We start from the raw sequence: 17,585 nt of genomic DNA, 5'->3' as shown, positions 1-17,585 counted from the left end.
TAAATTAACTTTATAAATAACGTTTCACATTTTTATTATGATTTTTATTTTTATTTTTTTTTCCATAAAACGCATCTGTTCAATAATCTTATAGTCACGGGCAAATTTTTAATCATCTGTCCAATTGTTTAATCTTGTCTTAACGATGTAAGAGAAATAAAAGAGGAAGTTGAAAAACTATGTAAATAGGCGGTGGATAGGGGTTGGGTTCGGATACAACGCGACAATTGAACCGACATTTTGGATTGAGTGAAATCCCAACTCAAAATAAAATTGAGAAGATGAATGTATGGATGCAAATTGACTCGAGTCGATTTGGGTCAAGTCTATTTTTTATTTAATGGGATTTTTCCTTGAAAGGATGTTAAATAAAATGGTCAACTTGAGGCGAAAAGTTTCAACTCGACGATCCTATATATACACGTAGTAGGATTATTCACTTAAATCATAATACTTCGTGCTCCGAGCTACTCAAATCACGATACCTAGATGTCTGAAGTGGTGAAAGAGTAATAAAGTAGATGAAAAAAGAGGTGTAACATTTTGGGTGACTTGATGTTTGAGGTATGTGTGATTTTCATAAATGATCTTACTACTTGTATGTATATGCTATTGTCAGATTGAAACTTCTCTTAAAAAAAAAAGAGTCCAAATTGGGTGGTGTATGGTTAAGAAATACAAAAAAGAATTCATATGATTGATTCCTATGTGGTGTAAGAAATCAGATAAATTTCATTTCTACTTTTTAGTCAATACGTTATTGACGGTCTAGATTTGGTGGCACTATAACAAAATTAAAAAATGGAAAAAGAGAAAAACAATATTTGCAATCTTAGCGAAAGAGAAAAGTTGTAATCTGTATTGTGTTGAAATTTCATTTACGGAATTAAATTTTGCAATCAGTTATTGTGCATAGAGAAATGTGGCATTTGAAAAGCATTCACAGCGTTGCTACAATCTGTCTGTATTAATGAGATGTCAAGTCCTTGCTAATGAAACGTTCAACAGTAGTTGTGAGAATTCTGGAAAAAGGAGCCACCATCTTGCCGTTTGCACCACCTATAATGTGAGGCTACATGCTCGTCCGTCATTGCAATAATTTATTATGATAAAAAAAATAAAAAAGAAAAATCGCCCACACCTTATTTTCTCTAACATATCTTTATTTGAGGATAATATAATATACTAATGAATGCTCCCTATTTATAAGGTTGATTTGCCTACGAACTCCACACAGGTAATTTCATGTAAACGACTTAGTGATTTAAAAATCTGGATGTGGGTAGCATTGGATTAGTGAGCTATGTGACTTTCCACCATGTCCAGGATGGAGCTCTTTATTTGAAATCGTTACTAATCCCTTGTTTGATTCCCATTAGTTCTAATATACATTTTTCTCTCTCTTTATCAACCACATTTTTCAATAAAATAATATCGCACACAAATCCAAAATTTTTCCTTATATTTTAATCACACACTCTCTATTAAGCTACTATTTCAAAATGCATTCTCAAAAGAAAATGGATCTCAAACTGGCTCTAAGTTAAGAATTGTACAAGGTGTGGTATCCCAACTAAGGAATAAGCGTAATAGCCATCAAGTTTTGGACCCGATAATAATTCGGCCCTAAAACCTAACATAAACGATTGTATAGAGCCACAGCCTTCCACCTCCTGTTATTTAAGATCATAAGCTGCTGCCCTACTACTTCCTGGTGTGTCTATATATCTATATATATATATATATATATATAAGATTGATCTCCTAAGCACTGAGTTTAGCACTCAGGTAACATAACTTTCTGGTGTGTCTATATGTATATATATATAAGATTGATCTTCTAAGCACCGAGTTTAGCACTTGGGTTAACATAATGCACTACAATATGTGGTGAGAAGTAATATATATATATATATATATAAGATTGATCTCCTAAGCACTGAGTTTAGCACTCAGGTAACATAACTTTCTGGTGTGTCTATATGTATATATATATATAAGATTGATCTTCTAAGCACCGAGTTTAGCACTTGGGTTAACATAATGCACTACAATATGTGGTGAGAAATAATGATTACACCATATATTATAGTGTGTCACATCATCTATCTCCTTATCATTCAATAATACATTCATTCAACGCCGACATCACGCCAATACAATCCATCAAGCACGTTATTCATTTTATTTAGACAAAAGTAGATTCTTGTAATTGCAAATTTATCCATTCTCTTTGTCCACCTCTTCGCACGTGTTAAAAGAAGAGCTAGGTTAAAATAAACAATCTTGAGAAAAAATTTATATTAATCTAATTATTCCACTAAGCCTGTGCTCTTTGTTTAATATTTTCTTTCACTGAAAATCAACCATTTTGGTTGCATTCGATAGATATTCACATGAATTGTATATATTAAAATCATGCACTACCAATAAATATAAGACATTGTGTCGCAGGGGTCCTTCTAATATAAATGATGAGGGGGCTTTAATTACTTTAAATCATATCAAAAGCTCACCAGTTGAAATGAGGCGGAGTGAATAAGAAAATATTTTATTTTATTTTTTTAAAGGCAAATTGCCTTTGCAGCCCCAACATTTCATTATGTTTTGGGGTTTTGTTTTAATAATTTTTTGTATGCACGTCTTCAAACTTAAAATTTTGTAGAAATATTCTATCGTCACATTCTCTATTCAAACGAGTAGTTGAATCATGGTATTTTCAATTAAGAGAGACCAGCTTACAGAGTCTCACATGTTAAAAAAAAAAAAAAATGTCGACTACGAAACATTAGGAACCATTAGTTCAATGTTTCCTACTTAAAGTCTTCAGAAGAAACGCAAAGGCTATTGAAAATAAGTAGCAAAGCAGTTGTGAGTTGAATCGATCACTTCATAGACAATCAAGATATTATTTAAATTAAAAAATTGCAAAAAATATAATGAAGTGGAATGCTTTACACGCTCAAAGATTCTTAAGTGTTTAGTGGCTAAAAGATTATCATTTTTCAATCTGTTATGAATGTCAATATCTTGTATCAAAAATATAAAAAATAAAAAGAAAATGAAAATATTTTAAAAAGTTAAAAAAGGAGCAAAAAATTTTCCAATCTCAGTAGGTGAGGACACTTGCTCAATATTATAGAGTGGCAGCCAAAGAGGCTTGGACCCACTCACTTTGGGTCCTTTTCTTGGACTAATTTCTTGGCCTAAATTATTGATGGGATAAATGAAAAAGACAGGAAAATTAATTTAAGAATGCCAAAGACATGGAGTGTCTTGTACAGTAAACATAAATAATTACTGGCTGTACTGATTTGACCAATTCTTTGGCTACACAAATATTAATCTAATTATTCCACTAAGCCTGTGCTCTTTGTTTAATATTTTCTTTCACTGAAAATCAACCATTTTGGTTGCATTCGATAGATATTCACATGAATTGTATATATTAAAATCATGCACTACCAATAAATATAAGACATTGTGTCACAGGGGTCCTTCTAATATAAATGATGAGGGGGCTTTAATTACTTTAAATCATATCAAAAGCTCACCAGTTGAAATGAGGCGGAGTGAATAAGAAAATATTTTATTTTATTTTTTTTAAAGGCAAATTGCCTTTGCAGCCCCAACATTTCATTATGTTTTGGGGTTTTGTTTTAATAATTTTTTGTATGCACGTCTTCAAACTTAAAATTTTGTAGAAATATTCTATCGTCACATTCTCTATTCAAACGAGTAGTTGAATCATGGTATTTTCAATTAAGAGAGACCAGCTTACAGAGTCTCACATGTTAAAAAAAAAAAAAAAATGTCGACTACGAAACATTAGGAACCATTAGTTCAATGTTTCCTACTTAAAGTCTTCAGAAGAAACGCAAAGGCTATTGAAAATAAGTAGCAAAGCAGTTGTGAGTTGAATCGATCACTTCATAGACAATCAAGATATTATTTAAATTAAAAAATTGCAAAAAATATAATGAAGTGGAATGCTTTACACGCTCAAAGATTCTTAAGTGTTTAGTGGCTAAAAGATTATCATTTTTCAATCTGTTATGAATGTCAATATCTTGTATCAAAAATATAAAAAATAAAAAGAAAATAAAAATATTTTAAAAAGTTAAAAAGGAACAAAAAATTTTCCAATCTCAGTAGGTGAGGACACTTGCTCAATATTATAGAGTGGCAGCCAAAGAGGCTTGGGCCTACTCACTTTGGGTCCTTTTCTTGGACTAATTTCTTGGCCTAAATTATTGATGGGATAAATGAAAAAGACAGGAAAATTAATTTAAAATCGCGGGATGTGCCCTAACAGGTTAGGAAACAAGAGCCGCCTGTACACTACGCCTATAAGGAGTCCAATTCCATGTTTCAGGAATCGAACCCCCACACTGCGGCTGCCAGCAAGGCGTGAGATAACCTCACTTCTATCCTTTGCACAACTAGACTATGCTCCGGAGGGCGGCTACACAAATATTTTGAACGTGTTTTACGTTGTTGAAGTTAGTTCACCTAAACGTGTAAGGAATAATTAGATGTCGTTATTTAGCCCCTATTTAAGGGTCATTATTATTATTTTTTTAAAATGATATTTTAAATAGTAATTTTAAAAAAAAAATGTATAGTTAGAAAATTACGAATCTCATAATATATGTGATTAAAACTAATAATTGACTTTCAATTAAATTAAAATTTGAATATCAATTCCTATTAAACAGGGCTTACTAGTTTTGCATAAACACAATCATTTTGAGGAATGATTTTAAACGCCAATTTCTTCATCAAATATGATTTTATTATTATTATTATTGTTGTTGTTGTTGTTGTTGTTAAGTAAAAACTAAGTGACTAGATTGTTGTAAATTGAAGTCCAGTGACCTAATTGAGTTGGGATGACGATTAGGTGACTGGCGTTGCACAAATAAAGTTATTTAATTTCTGTAAAAGTGAAGTTAATTGACTAGATTGGCTTTAATAGAAGTTCAGGTACCTAATTATAGTTATGTTATTAACCTACGAATCAATTGATTTGTGGGAACATTTACAAATATATTTAAAAAGTTGACTAATTTCAAACTTAAGCCCTGTTTGTCTTTTGTTAGGTTTTATGTAATTAACGATTCTGTGAACAAAATGATTAAAATAAATATGTTGTAAAAAATCAAGGGATTAGTTGCAATATTGTATAGTTAAATTAAGTAGGTTAGGATTCGAGATCGGAATAAAGAAAGAATAGATGCCGCAATTTCGGCAGCCTATCGCTTGGACGTTGCTTGAGTGACAAAAACAGAAATCCCGTTGCCCGTCTCTCGATCGAGCGACAGTATTATGCATAAAATCCTACTTCGGGTTTTTGTAGAGTTTTACACGACTCAAACTGCCCAATAGCTTTCAATTATAAATATCCAATGCCTTGCATGAAATTTGTATAGTTTTGCATTGTGTTGCCTCTCCACATTATTCCTTGAATATTTAAGAACACAATCCATTGGTGAGATCATTGAATTTATTATTGAATTCATACAACCAAGTTGGAGAAAAACATCAAATCCATTGAATCAAAAAACCCACTTCTTAAACACCCTTAAGGAGTTACTTTCTCAATTAAACTTTAGAGGCTACTGAAAATTGAGGAATGTTTGGCTACAAGCACAAGGAGAGTACAAGAATTGGTCATTTTTGGTGATTCACTTGAAAGATACAATTGTTTGAGCTTGGAAGCTTGTGGTTTCAACAGGATCTTGGAGGTTATAGGAAGTAGATCGGAAAGTCTAGTAGAATTTGTTATGCAGCATCTAATTATAAATTCATATTATCTATAGTTAGGGATGGCAATCGAGCCGGCTCGGGCTCGTAAAAATACGAGCCAGAGCGCAAGCCTGGCTAGCCAGTGTGCTTGGCTCGCACAAATGGCGAGCAGCTCGTGACTCGTTAATTTTAAAGTGACAGTTTTGGTCACTGAATTTTTATTTTTTTATTTTTCCCATTTATATAAATAGCCCCTTTAACCCCCAATTTTTTTCATCTCAACTCTCTTTCTATTAAGTTTCAACTCTCTTGTGCAAAATAACTTCGATTACTTAATCAATTATCTACAATTATACAATATTGATTCATTTTTTTTCAATTTATTCAATTTCAATTTCAATTCATCCAATTCTCATTTCTCACTACATTTATTGAAATTTCGTACAATTCTCGTTTCTCACTACTTTATATTTTTACTAGTTATTATATTTGGATTTCATCACAAACAATCAAACAAATGGATCAATGCTCCACATGGCGAATCACCTAGGACGCCGCAAAGTCAATTTCGAAATGAATTTGCCGGTCTAAATGACGTACCCATACCTGAAGATGTTGACATTCACGATCAAGGAAGCCACAATCCAATTGATTTAGATGATATTGACGTTCTCGAAGCAGGGAAAAGCGAAAGGGGAAAAAATAAGCAAAATATTGGAATCACTTTAAGTTGATTTCAACAAAAAAAGTCGTCGATGGTCTCGCAGAATCTAAAGCAATATGTAAATACTGCCAACAAAAATTGACATGGCAAAAATGAATTGGTACCACTTATCTCAACCGCCACTACAAAGCATGTGTGGCTACACATGGACTTCTTCCAGCCGATCAAACACAATTGCAATTTGACAGTCCAGGCGAGCCTGACGGAGCAATGCTGCGTGGAGGTAGAAGGCCCACGGGTCGTGAACTTCTTTTCCCAAAGAAGAAGCAATGACGGTATCGGGGAATAAGCATCGACTAACTCTGTGCCAGCAGCCGCGGTAAGACAGATGATGCAAGCGTTATCCGGAAATGATTGGACTCAAACGTGAAGCTTATCCAGGGGATGTTTTTTATTTGCATTCACGCCTTTTGGAAAGAGCTGCTAAATCAAGTTCTAGTTTAGGTGAAGGAAGTATGTACCAAGTTGAAAATTCATCCCAGAGTCGCTCCACCGACCAGAACACTTAGAGGAGCTCCTGTGTTAATCACTTCCATTCTTCTCAGCAGACCATCTGTAGCACTCATAGCTACAACTCTAACTCGATTATTTTCTAATAATTGATGTACCACATTCATAAACTGATCTACCATAGTTCTTAGCAGATAACCCCAATTTTGGTTTAATAGTACATCCCAACAGAGGACGACCATACTTGTTCAATTTATCTCTCTCAACTTGGATCCCATCCGCCAGGAGAGTTTATAAACAAATACAGATCTTTGGTATCATCCTCGATACTGAGATATACCATAAGACCAATAAGTTGATTCGAGATTTCGCTATCAACTTCTTCACCCCTATCCACCTATCCACGTGGGTGTATTCGGAGAAGAAAGCTTGAATCGGAATGGTGAAATATGTTGCCGCCACTGAGTTGTCTTTGGATATTGTCGACAACCAACACTTCGTCTCGTATGTTAAAGAATATCTGCAACCAAAGTACGTTGGGGTAAGTAGAAACACTCTTCGTGCCGATACAATACAATATTTCGATGATTCAAAACAACAATTAATTATGAATTTGCAACAATATGGGGATATTATATTTTTAACTTCTGATATATGAGAATGAATTAATAAAAGAGTTTAAATAGCTACAACCGCACAATATAGACCCACTTTGGTGCATGCATAAAAAATTAGTACTTTTAGAATTATTAAGTTTCCTTACAATGCTAATAATATATATAATGCTATTATTAGTTTTGTTAGAGAATATAATTGCGAGACTAAAATTCAATTTTTACTTTCGATAATGCTAGTGTTAATAAAGTAGTTTTCGATAAATTGTGTAGGGTATTGCAACCTGATTTCGGTGGGTATTTGTTTCATATTCGTTGTGTGCTATATTTAAAATTTAATTGTGCAAGATGGCTTAAAACATATAAGGGATTAACTTCAAATGATTAGAAACGCACTAGTATATATCACGATCTCCCCTACTAGAAAATAAGCATTTGAAGAATTTTGTGTCGAAATAGGGGTGACGACTGCTAAAACATTTGTTAGCGACGTAGGCCATAGATGGAAATCTACTTGCTATTAAAGTTATGTGAATGTTTCGAACATTTAATAACTGACTTTTATAACAATAGACACATTATAAGCGATGACGATACTATGTTGAATGAATCCAACTAGGTTTTAGCTTTGAAAGTTAAAAGATTTTTGACAACTTTTTATGAGACCACAAAGATTTTATCGAGCGTTTATTATCTCACAAGTTGTATGGTACTTGAACACCTTTATATAATTGCAAGAACATTCCATAAATATAAAAATGATCCTGATTTTAGTGAAATTATAATTGCTATGGAATTAAAATTTAGAAAATATTGGAAAGACCTACTTATGTTATTTCCTTTAGCATGTGTAATGGACCCCAGATATAATTTATCGAGAACTAAATACGTAATTGATCAAATCAACAAAGTCTTAACGTTTGATATACCTAACACCTATAGGAATTTAGAGTAAACATTATGTGAAATGTATGAATTATATGAGGACTGAATGGATGCGAATATTAGTCGGGCACCCTCTATACCTACTTCTTTGGGTAAAATTAAAGAAGATGATGTTGAAATAATGAATTTATTTTAAGGCATTAGTACATATAGATATGATGCAACTACAATGTGTTCATCTAGTGCCATGTCCTCTACATTTGCATCTCATCAAACATCAATCGCAACTCAAAATGCGTTTGTAGACATAAAAATAAAATAAAATGAAATGGATTGGATCGATTTAAATCATTAGCCCAATTAAATGAAAATCTACTAAGGTCCATAAATCCAAAGGCCCATATCATATTTTAAATAAACAAACAAACAAATAAATAAAATCATAATTACGCAATTATCTCTTTTAATTAGATGTAATTGAGTAATTACCAAAATTAGCGCGAATTCTCCCCTATAAATAGGACCAATGGTCCATAAGACACGGGATAGAGAAAGCAAGCAAGAAAGAAAGCAGAGAACGGCACGAAGTGCTGAAGAAATCACAAGGCTCAAAGAAGGGAAGAAATTCTGTCAAACTTTAACTCGGTGAACCCCAAGAAGATTAAAATCTTCTTCGAATCAAACAGGTTCACGCCAAAGTCTAAGAAGATCAAAGTCTTCTTTAAATCAAATCAAATTCAAGTCCAAGCTCAAGCCTTAAGATTCAAGTTCCAAACAAGTCAAATCTCGACAAATCAAATTTTCAACAAATTATTGAAGACCAGGATTCAAGCCACGTGACCCCTCATTTTCAAATATTCAGATTATTAATCATAGGATTTTGCAATTTTGCAATTATAAGAAGGTCAACATCACTTGTATTTATTAAAATACAATTTGTAACGATTTCTGTATTTTAATACACGAAATTTCGTCGTACAAATTTCTTGGCATGCCTGGTGGGACCTTCTTGTCCTCTCTTCTTTTGATCTCAAAATTTTCAAGTTTCAAATACTACATCAGCAATGGCAAGCGAAAAGGTGAAACAAACTATGACTCATCTCAAAGAGGCACTTGCTGAACTCTTCCACGCGATCAGGGTCCAAACAAAAACTAGGAAAACTCAACTGGTCACACCACTAAAGAAATTCTCCAACAAAAACAGAATGAAAATTGCCTTCAGAAAGCTAAACTCTCATTCGACACAAAAACCATGAGTTCGACGAAAAACTCTTGTTCGGGATCCATCTCCAGTGGTAGATCCTTATCTGGATCCCCTCATGCTACTTCTCAGCAAAAGTGGAAAGATGTTACTTCATCTAAAGAATCACTTGAGCCAGTGATGGTCATAGAAGCGGCATCGGGCTCAGATGATCGAATCTAACAAATGGCTTTAGCTATTGAAAAATTAACAAAGTCGTTAGAATAAAAAGATGCCCAAATTACCGCACTCATGCATAAACTAGAGTCGCAAAATCCACTGCTTAAAGAAGATCAGGAAAATTTAGGATCTTCCAAGGCCAAAGAGTTAGAAGTCCAAGAATATTAGCAAAAGCAAGATATACATGATCGAACAATTGTTCAAAATGTGTTGCATGACGCCACTCAACTCCCCGTTGGCTCTCTATCCATCCAACAACTTCAACATATGATTGGGGACACCATTCGTGCCCAATATGGTGGTTCGTTGCAATCTTCATTGGTGTATACCAAACCTTATAGTCATCGAATCGACGAAATAAGGATGCCACTTGGTTACTGACCTCCGAAGTTTCAATGTTTTGACGGAAAGGGTAACCCAAAGCAACATGTTGGTCATTTTATTGAGACATGTAACAATGCATGTACTTACAATGATACAATGGTGAAGCATTTCGTATGCTCCCTCAAAGGTTCCGCATTTGAATGGTACACAGACTTACCGGCAGGGTCAATTGATAGTTGGGATCAACTCCAGCGAGAGTTCTTAACACGCTTCTACAGCACCCGACGAACTGTCAGCCTTCCAGAATTTGCTCAAACAAAGCAGAGCAAGGAAGAGCATGTAGTAGAGTACATTGAACGCTGGAGAAACCTTGTGCTTAATTGTAAAGAACGAATAAGTGAAGCATCTTCCATCGACATGTGTGTACAAGGCATGCATTGGGGATTGCTCTATAATCTCCAAGCAAACATGCCTCACTCATTCGAAGAATTGGCGACACGTGCTCATGACCTGGAGCTCCAAATTGCAAGGCATGGGAGTTATTTACCAAGTGACAAGAAAGATCCTAAGAAGGATATAAAGAAGGACGTCAAGACAAGTAAATCCAAAGAGGCTATGGTGATTTCTACGGCTCCTGCAAAGATAACCTTCTAAGGGTCGAGCTCGAACTCAAAACTGAAGCTAGAGTTTAGACCTAACAAAGGACAAGTCCAAAGCAGAAGTCATGTGACTCTAAAAGAACTTGAAGGAAGCGAGTACCCATTCTCAGATTCAGAAGTTTCTGGAATTCTGGATCAGCTCATTGAACAGAAAATAGTCGAACTTCCAGTGCCAAAAAGACCTGAGGAGCCTGGTCAGATCGATCATCCTAAATGCTTTGTTTTGAACGATCTTATTATTTGCTTGGACAAAGAAAATAAGATCAAACTTGAGACCGGAGAGAATCCAACAGCCACAGGCTCGATGGTTTCAATTGGATCATTTGATCCAATTCCCATTTCAGGAAAGAAACAAACATTCTCTGATGTACACAATGCCTGTAAATCCTCTGTTGAGGAATTTGGACCTCAACTCCCTGAAGGAGCCATTCCAGTGAAATTTAAGGTAGACAGAGAAATCACCATCAGTTATATCTATCCAAGGATGAATGGACCAAGCGCACCCAATCATCCAACCTTTTATGAAATTATGACAGGAGACTTGGATGTTTGGGATTTCGACTCAGAATTAGAAGACGAGATCGGTGACGGCTGGTCTACCTTCATAAAGAAGAAAAAGAAATATAAAATGTCAAACAAAATAGGTAATATATTACCTTCTACCCCTCTTGTAGGAACAAAGCTGGAGGAATTGGATATGAAAATTCAACCCAATAAAGAAGAAACACTAGAAGAAGATCAGGGGGCATGGACCCTAGTGAAAAGACGTCGTCGGAAGGCTCCACGACTCCCAGTTTCTAACTTTTATGACAAGAAATCAAGACGAAGGAACAATCAAAGAAGGAGGCCTGAAGCCAAGCCAAGAGTATCTACTAAATCAACCGAAGAGGGAGCAGCTCCAAGCATTCTTCCCAGACTACCGACCTTGGGTGATTATTTTCCTAAGGGTTTCTTTGATAAAGAATGTCTAACCTCCAATGTAATCAATGTGAAGAAGAAAGATGAAAAGAAGAACGTATCAAAGCAGACTTCAAAACAAAAGAAAACTATTTCACGGCTCAATAATATTCCTGCCAATACAAGTCTAGTAGAGTCTCTTGCCCTTCCCTTCGATGATCGGATGGCCTTGATGGCAGCATTAATCGATCCTGAAGAATACAAATGCAAAGTTTTAGAACATATTGGAGCCACATCTCCTCAATACTATATGGCCGCCATAACATTCGACGATGGAAATTTACAGCTGGGATCACGTCCACATAATAGACCACTGTATGTTAGCGGTTATATTCGAGAGTGCAAGATAAATCGCATGATGATTGATTGTGGATCTGCTGTAAATATTATGCCGGTCAAAACAAAGAAGAAAATTGGAATTAATGTTGTTAATCTATCTAGAAGCAAAATCATGATTCAAGGATTCAATCAAAAAGGTCAGCGAGCCATTGGCATGATTCGCCTAAAGCTGCAAATAGGAGAGTTAATCTCCTCGGCTCTTTTCCATGTCATTGATGCTAAAACATCATATGAGTTACTCCTTGGATGTGTTTGGCTGCACGAAACTAGAATGGTACCTTCAACTTGGCACCAATGCTTCAAATATAGTTGAGACGGAGAAGTCAAATGTGTGGTAGCTGAGTCCAAACCTTTTCTCGAAGAAGAATCTCATTTTGCCGATGCCAAGTTTTACGTGGAAGGTGAAGAATGTAATTCTTCAGGGTTTACCATGTCTGGATTCAAAATCAAAGAAGATACAAACGATCATGATGCATCTAGTGCTGCTCAGTCTCATCAACTTATCAAAGATAAGTCAAAATTTACATCTGAAAAATTCTCTAAAGGTAAAGAACCTCAAGTAGAATCAACCGATGTTGAGGTATTGAAAAAAGAGTTAACTCTTCCCAATACCTAGTATCCCAAAATTGCTTCTGCCCCACCAACTTATGGCGGGCCCGAAAGGACATAAATCTACATCAGAGGCTTTAACATCTGTTCCGAACATATCAAAACTCTGTATTTCCAGCTCATCCAAACAAGAAGGAGCTGCTGAATCAAAACAAACTTTCAAAGGATGTTACAATCCTCAGGTTAAAAAGTTGTTTGAAAATGCTGGGTTTGGAAAAGGAGAGCCTCGTAAATTAGGTGTTCTTGATGCTATCTTTTCAGGAGGACATCCCCCTTTTAATTCTGATGGAGCCTTGGTGTCCCGACCTAGGTATGGTTTGGGATATGATCCTAATCCACCAAGAAAGATTAAGGTCAAGAAGGTTTCCTCAAACCCCATCATGATCCAAATTTATGAATTTACAGAAGAGAAATCTGAATAGCCGAAACCTTCAGTGTTCGATCGAATTGAAAATGAGAATGCCAGAGTTTCGGTGTTTAAAAGGTTAAAAGGAGAACCCTCCCCAATAGTCAATGTAAAAGGTAAAGTTTCTGTCTTCCAAAGATTAAGCAAAGATTCTTCTTCTTCTACCCAAATTGATAGGAATGCACAAGCTCCCCAAATGTCATCCCAAAGACAATATGCATTTTCTCGACTTGGGATTAAAACTTCTGATCCAAGCCTAAAGCTACAACGATCAAGAAAAAGACGAAGACAACAAAAAGTTTGTCCGTCCCAAAAGGAGAGTGAAGAAAAAGAAGAAGTCTCTGTCAATCACATAGCCTTTGAAGAAGCTCCCGATTTAGACTCCGAGTCCGAAAGTTCTATCACAACTGATGAACCTGAACTAGCCCCATATACTTTTGAAGAAGGTGGACAAGCTACTGTGGATGACTTGAAACAATTGAACCTGGGGACCGAAGAAGACCCGAGATCAGTATTTGTAAGTGCCCTTCTCAATCAAAAGGAAGAATCTGAGTACATTAGTTTGCTTCACGAATACAAAGACGTGTTTGCATGGTCTTACAAAGAAATGCTGGGGTTAAATCCTAAGGTTGCAGTGCATCATCTTGCAGTAAGACATAGAGTTCGACCGGTCAAACAACCCCAAAGAAGATTCGACCAGAACTGATTCCTCAAATTGAAATGGAAGTCAACAAACTTATTAAAGATGGATTTATGCGCGAAGTGAAATATTCAACATGGATCGTAAACATTGTTCCTGTCAAAAAGAAGAACGAGCAATTATAAATTTGCGTTGACTTTCGGGATCTGAATCAAGCATGTCCGAAAGATGATTTTCCACTTCCAATAATAGAGTTGATGGTGGATGCAACTACCGGATATGAAGTCTTATCTTTCATGGACGGATTTTCTGGATACAATCAGATACGGATGAACCCAAAAGACGAGGAACTCACATCATTTCATACCCCAAAAGGCATATATTGTTACAAAGTTATGCCTTTTGGATTAAAAAATGCGGGGGCAACCTACCAGTGGGCAATGCAAAAGATTTTTGATGATATTCTACATAAGAACGTTGAATGTTATGTGGATGATCTTGTTGTTAAAACAAAAAGACGCAATGATCATTACAAGATTTACGTGATGTTTTCAAAAAACTTTGAAGACATCAGTTAAAGATGAATCCGTTGAAATGTGCATTTGGCGTCACCTCTGGAAAATTTCTCAGCTTCGTTGTTCGACATCGGGGCATTGAAATAGATCAATCAAAAATTGAAGCTATAATCAACATGCCAGAGCTAAGAAATGTACGTGAGTTGAAAAGTCTTTAAGGAAAATTTGCATACATTCGAAAATTTATCTCTAATCTAGCCGGACGTTGTCATCAATTCAACAAATTGATGAAGAAAGATGTACCATTCGAATGGGATGACGCTTGTCAAAATGCTTTCCAAAGCATTAAACAATATTTATCTCGTCCACCAGTACTCACAGCTCCAGTTCCAGGGAAGTCGCTGACTCTTTATGTTGCAGCACAAAAATATTCTCTAGGGGCACTTCTTGCCCAAGTTAACGAAGAAGGAAAAGAGAATGCACTCTGTTACTTGAGTTGGACACTGGTAGGCACTGAAATGAAGTATTCACCTATTGAAAAAATGTGCCTCGCGTTAATCTTCGCAGCTAAAAAGTTGAGGCATTATATGCTATCAAACACAATCAATCTTGTTTTGAAGATCGATCCATTGAAGTACATAATGTCCAGGCCGATTCTTTCTGGAAGGAATGGAAAATGGGTATTACAGTTGTCTGAGTTCGACATCAAATTCATTCCACAAAAGGCCATTAAAGGACAAGTTTTGGCGGATTTCCTTGCTGACCACCCAATTCCAGCAGAATGGGAACTTCAGGAAGACCTTCCCGATGAAGAAGTTCTATTCGCCAAAATCATACCATCATGGAGGCTATACTTCGACGGGGCAGCCCGAAGTTACGGTGCCGGAGCAGGAGTGGTCTTCATCACTCCTTATGATCTCGTCATGCCCTACTCATTTACATTAACAGAGAAATGTTCGAATAATGTAGCAGAATATCAAGCTCTTATCATTGGCTTAGAAACAGCTTTAGATTTGGATATTCACCAGCTGGAAGTCTTTGGAGACTCTAAATTGATAATCAACCAACTTTTAGTTGAATATGAAGTCCGTAATTTAGACTTGAAGCCATATCATGAACATGCAGCAATGCTTATGAGACGATTTGATTTGATAAAAAGCAATTTCGTCTCGAGAAGTGAAAATAAGAAAGCTGACGCCTTAGCTAATTTGGCTGCTGTTTTAGCTAGATCAGATGAAGAATTTTCCTACTCCATATCAATTGCTCAAAGATGGGTGCTTCCGTCATTGCTACCCAGTAATTTGGAAGAAAACAATAGTGTTGAAGTAGTCGAAGATGAGGAAAGAGAAGATTGGAGACAGCCAATAATCGATTTCCTTCAACATCAAAAGCTACCAGATAATCCAAGGCGAAAAACAGAAATTAAGAGGCATGCCTCTCGCTTTATCTTTTATAAGGGAACACTTTATCGACGATCATTTGATGGAGTATTCCTTCGATGCCTAAGTAATGATGAAGCAACGCAGGTCGTGGAAGAATCCCACTCTAGAATTTGTGGTGCCCACTAGTCTGGACCCAAACTCCATTTTCGAATAAAGAGGATGGGATATTACTGGCCAACTATGGTACAAGACTCCATGGATTATGCAAGAAAATTTGAAGCTTGCCAAATCTATGCAAATTTCATCCATCAACCTTCGGAACCATTACATCCAACAATAGCTTCATGGTCGTTTAATGCATCGGGTCTTGATGTAATTGGACCTATAACTCCAAAGTCTTCAGCAGGGCAGGCATACATCCTCGTCGGGACTGACTACTTCTCTAAGTGGGCCGAAGCCATACCATTGAAGGAAGTAAAGAAAGAAAATGTCGCAGATTTCATTCATATCCAAATCATTTATCGATATGGTGTCCCGCGACATATCATAACTGATAATGGAAAGCCATTTTGCAATAGCCACATAAACAATTTATGTGCAAAGTTTGGATTCAAACAGTACAACTCGTCCATGTACAATGCGACAGCTAAAGGATTGGCAGAGGCATTCTACAAAACACTATGCAGTCTACTAAAAAAGGTTGTCTCCAAATCAAAAAGAGATTGACATGAGAAAATCGGTGAAGTCTTATGGGCTTATCGGACTACTTATTCGACTCCAACACAAGCCACTCCTTTTGCCTTAGTATATGGGGTGGAAGCTCCTTCCCCTGGAGTGTCAAATTCTGTCACTTCGAATTGCTATCCAGGAAGGTTTGACAACTGAAGAAAATGCCCGCCTTCGATTGGAAGAGCTAGAAGCTTTGGATGAGAAGAGGTTAGAAGCACAAATGCATCTAGAGTGCTATCAAACTCGAATGGCCAAGTCTTTCAACAAAAAGGTGCGACCAAGATCATTTCAAGTTGGAGATCTGGTACTTTTCGTGCGCAGGCCAATCATTATCACAAGAAAAACAGGGGGCAAGTTCCAACCTAAATGGGATGGTCCATTTCTTGTTACTCATGCATTCACTAACAGAGCGTACAAGATCGTCGACAAAGATGAATTGCAAATCGGACCTATCAATGGAAAAATTTTAAAGCGTTTTTACGCCTGAAGTTCTTTATTTTTAAATTTTTCATTGTACAAAAAAAATTGCGCTCTTGTAATGAACTACGTTCGACTTGATCCCGTTTGGGTACGTAGGCAGCTTGAATAAATTATAAATTCAAGTTCAGTCACAACTAATAAATTAATTCAATTTGTTTATCAATTGCTATAAAAAAAAACACAATAAACATGAAAAAGAAAAGTTCATCCAAATAAAAATAGTAAGTCAAAATTCAAATAATATGGTCTTAAAAAAAAGAGAGATCAGAAATTCATGACTTCATAAGGATGACTCGCCATTGATCACTTGCAGAAAACTATCTTCAAGGGTCTTCCTTTTCTGGTCAATGGATGCTATGCTAATGACATCTCTTGTCTATGCTTCTTCCAATGCTGCCTTCTTGGTTCCAATCATACTTTTGTCTTCCTCTTGGGCTTGAAGTTCATCACGAAGTCTATCTAGCTCAAAGGTTAGCTCACTAGTTTTGCCTCTTAACGAAGAATACGTGGAATCCTTTACTTCCAGTTGAATGTTCAAAAGTTTCAACTCCTCTTTTCTTCAACGGTTGGACAATCCAAGTGCTGCTTTCTTTCAGACATGTAAGAGTCAATTTTTTTCAAAAACACATCCATGCGTTTCATCAAAGGTGTTGGGTCTGCGTGGAATGAGTTGGTAATCACATTCTGAAGAATTAAATTATTTT

At 36.0% G+C, this 17,585-nt stretch overlaps 2 protein-coding genes across 2 annotated transcripts; both read left to right on the top strand.

Moving 5' to 3' along the window:
* The first annotated feature begins 14,032 nt into the window (after window positions 1-14,032).
* LOC111368297 lies at window positions 14,033-15,858 on the top strand. Its single transcript, XM_022989533.1, has 2 exons — window positions 14,033-14,150; window positions 14,663-15,858. Exons 1-2 carry the CDS (start codon window positions 14,033-14,035, stop codon window positions 15,856-15,858), a joined length of 1,314 nt encoding a protein of 437 aa, XP_022845301.1.
* A 33-nt stretch (window positions 15,859-15,891) lies between these two features.
* Window positions 15,892-16,398, top strand: LOC111368296 (protein NYNRIN-like). The gene has a single exon (XM_022989532.1). It carries the CDS (start codon window positions 15,892-15,894, stop codon window positions 16,396-16,398), a length of 507 nt encoding a protein of 168 aa, XP_022845300.1.
* Window positions 16,399-17,585: the final 1,187 nt, after the last annotated feature.

Source organism: Olea europaea, chromosome 19 (assembly GCF_002742605.1).
Source record: "Olea europaea var. sylvestris chromosome 19, O_europaea_v1, whole genome shotgun sequence".
NCBI classification, from domain to species: Eukaryota; Viridiplantae; Streptophyta; class Magnoliopsida; order Lamiales; family Oleaceae; genus Olea; species Olea europaea.
This window is presented reverse-complemented; position numbering and strand designations above follow the sequence as displayed.

Excerpts from the sequence above, each read along its gene's own strand:
- LOC111368297 (XM_022989533.1), top strand. The coding sequence starts at position 14,033 with ATGGTGGATGCAACTACCGGATATGAAGTCTTATCTTTCATGGACGGA. Across the intron at positions 14,151-14,662 it reads ATCATTTCATACCCCAAAAG|TACTCACAGCTCCAGTTCCA; the intron begins GCATATATTGTT and ends CTCGTCCACCAG.
- LOC111368296 (XM_022989532.1), top strand. The coding sequence starts at position 15,892 with ATGGGATATTACTGGCCAACTATGGTACAAGACTCCATGGATTATGCA.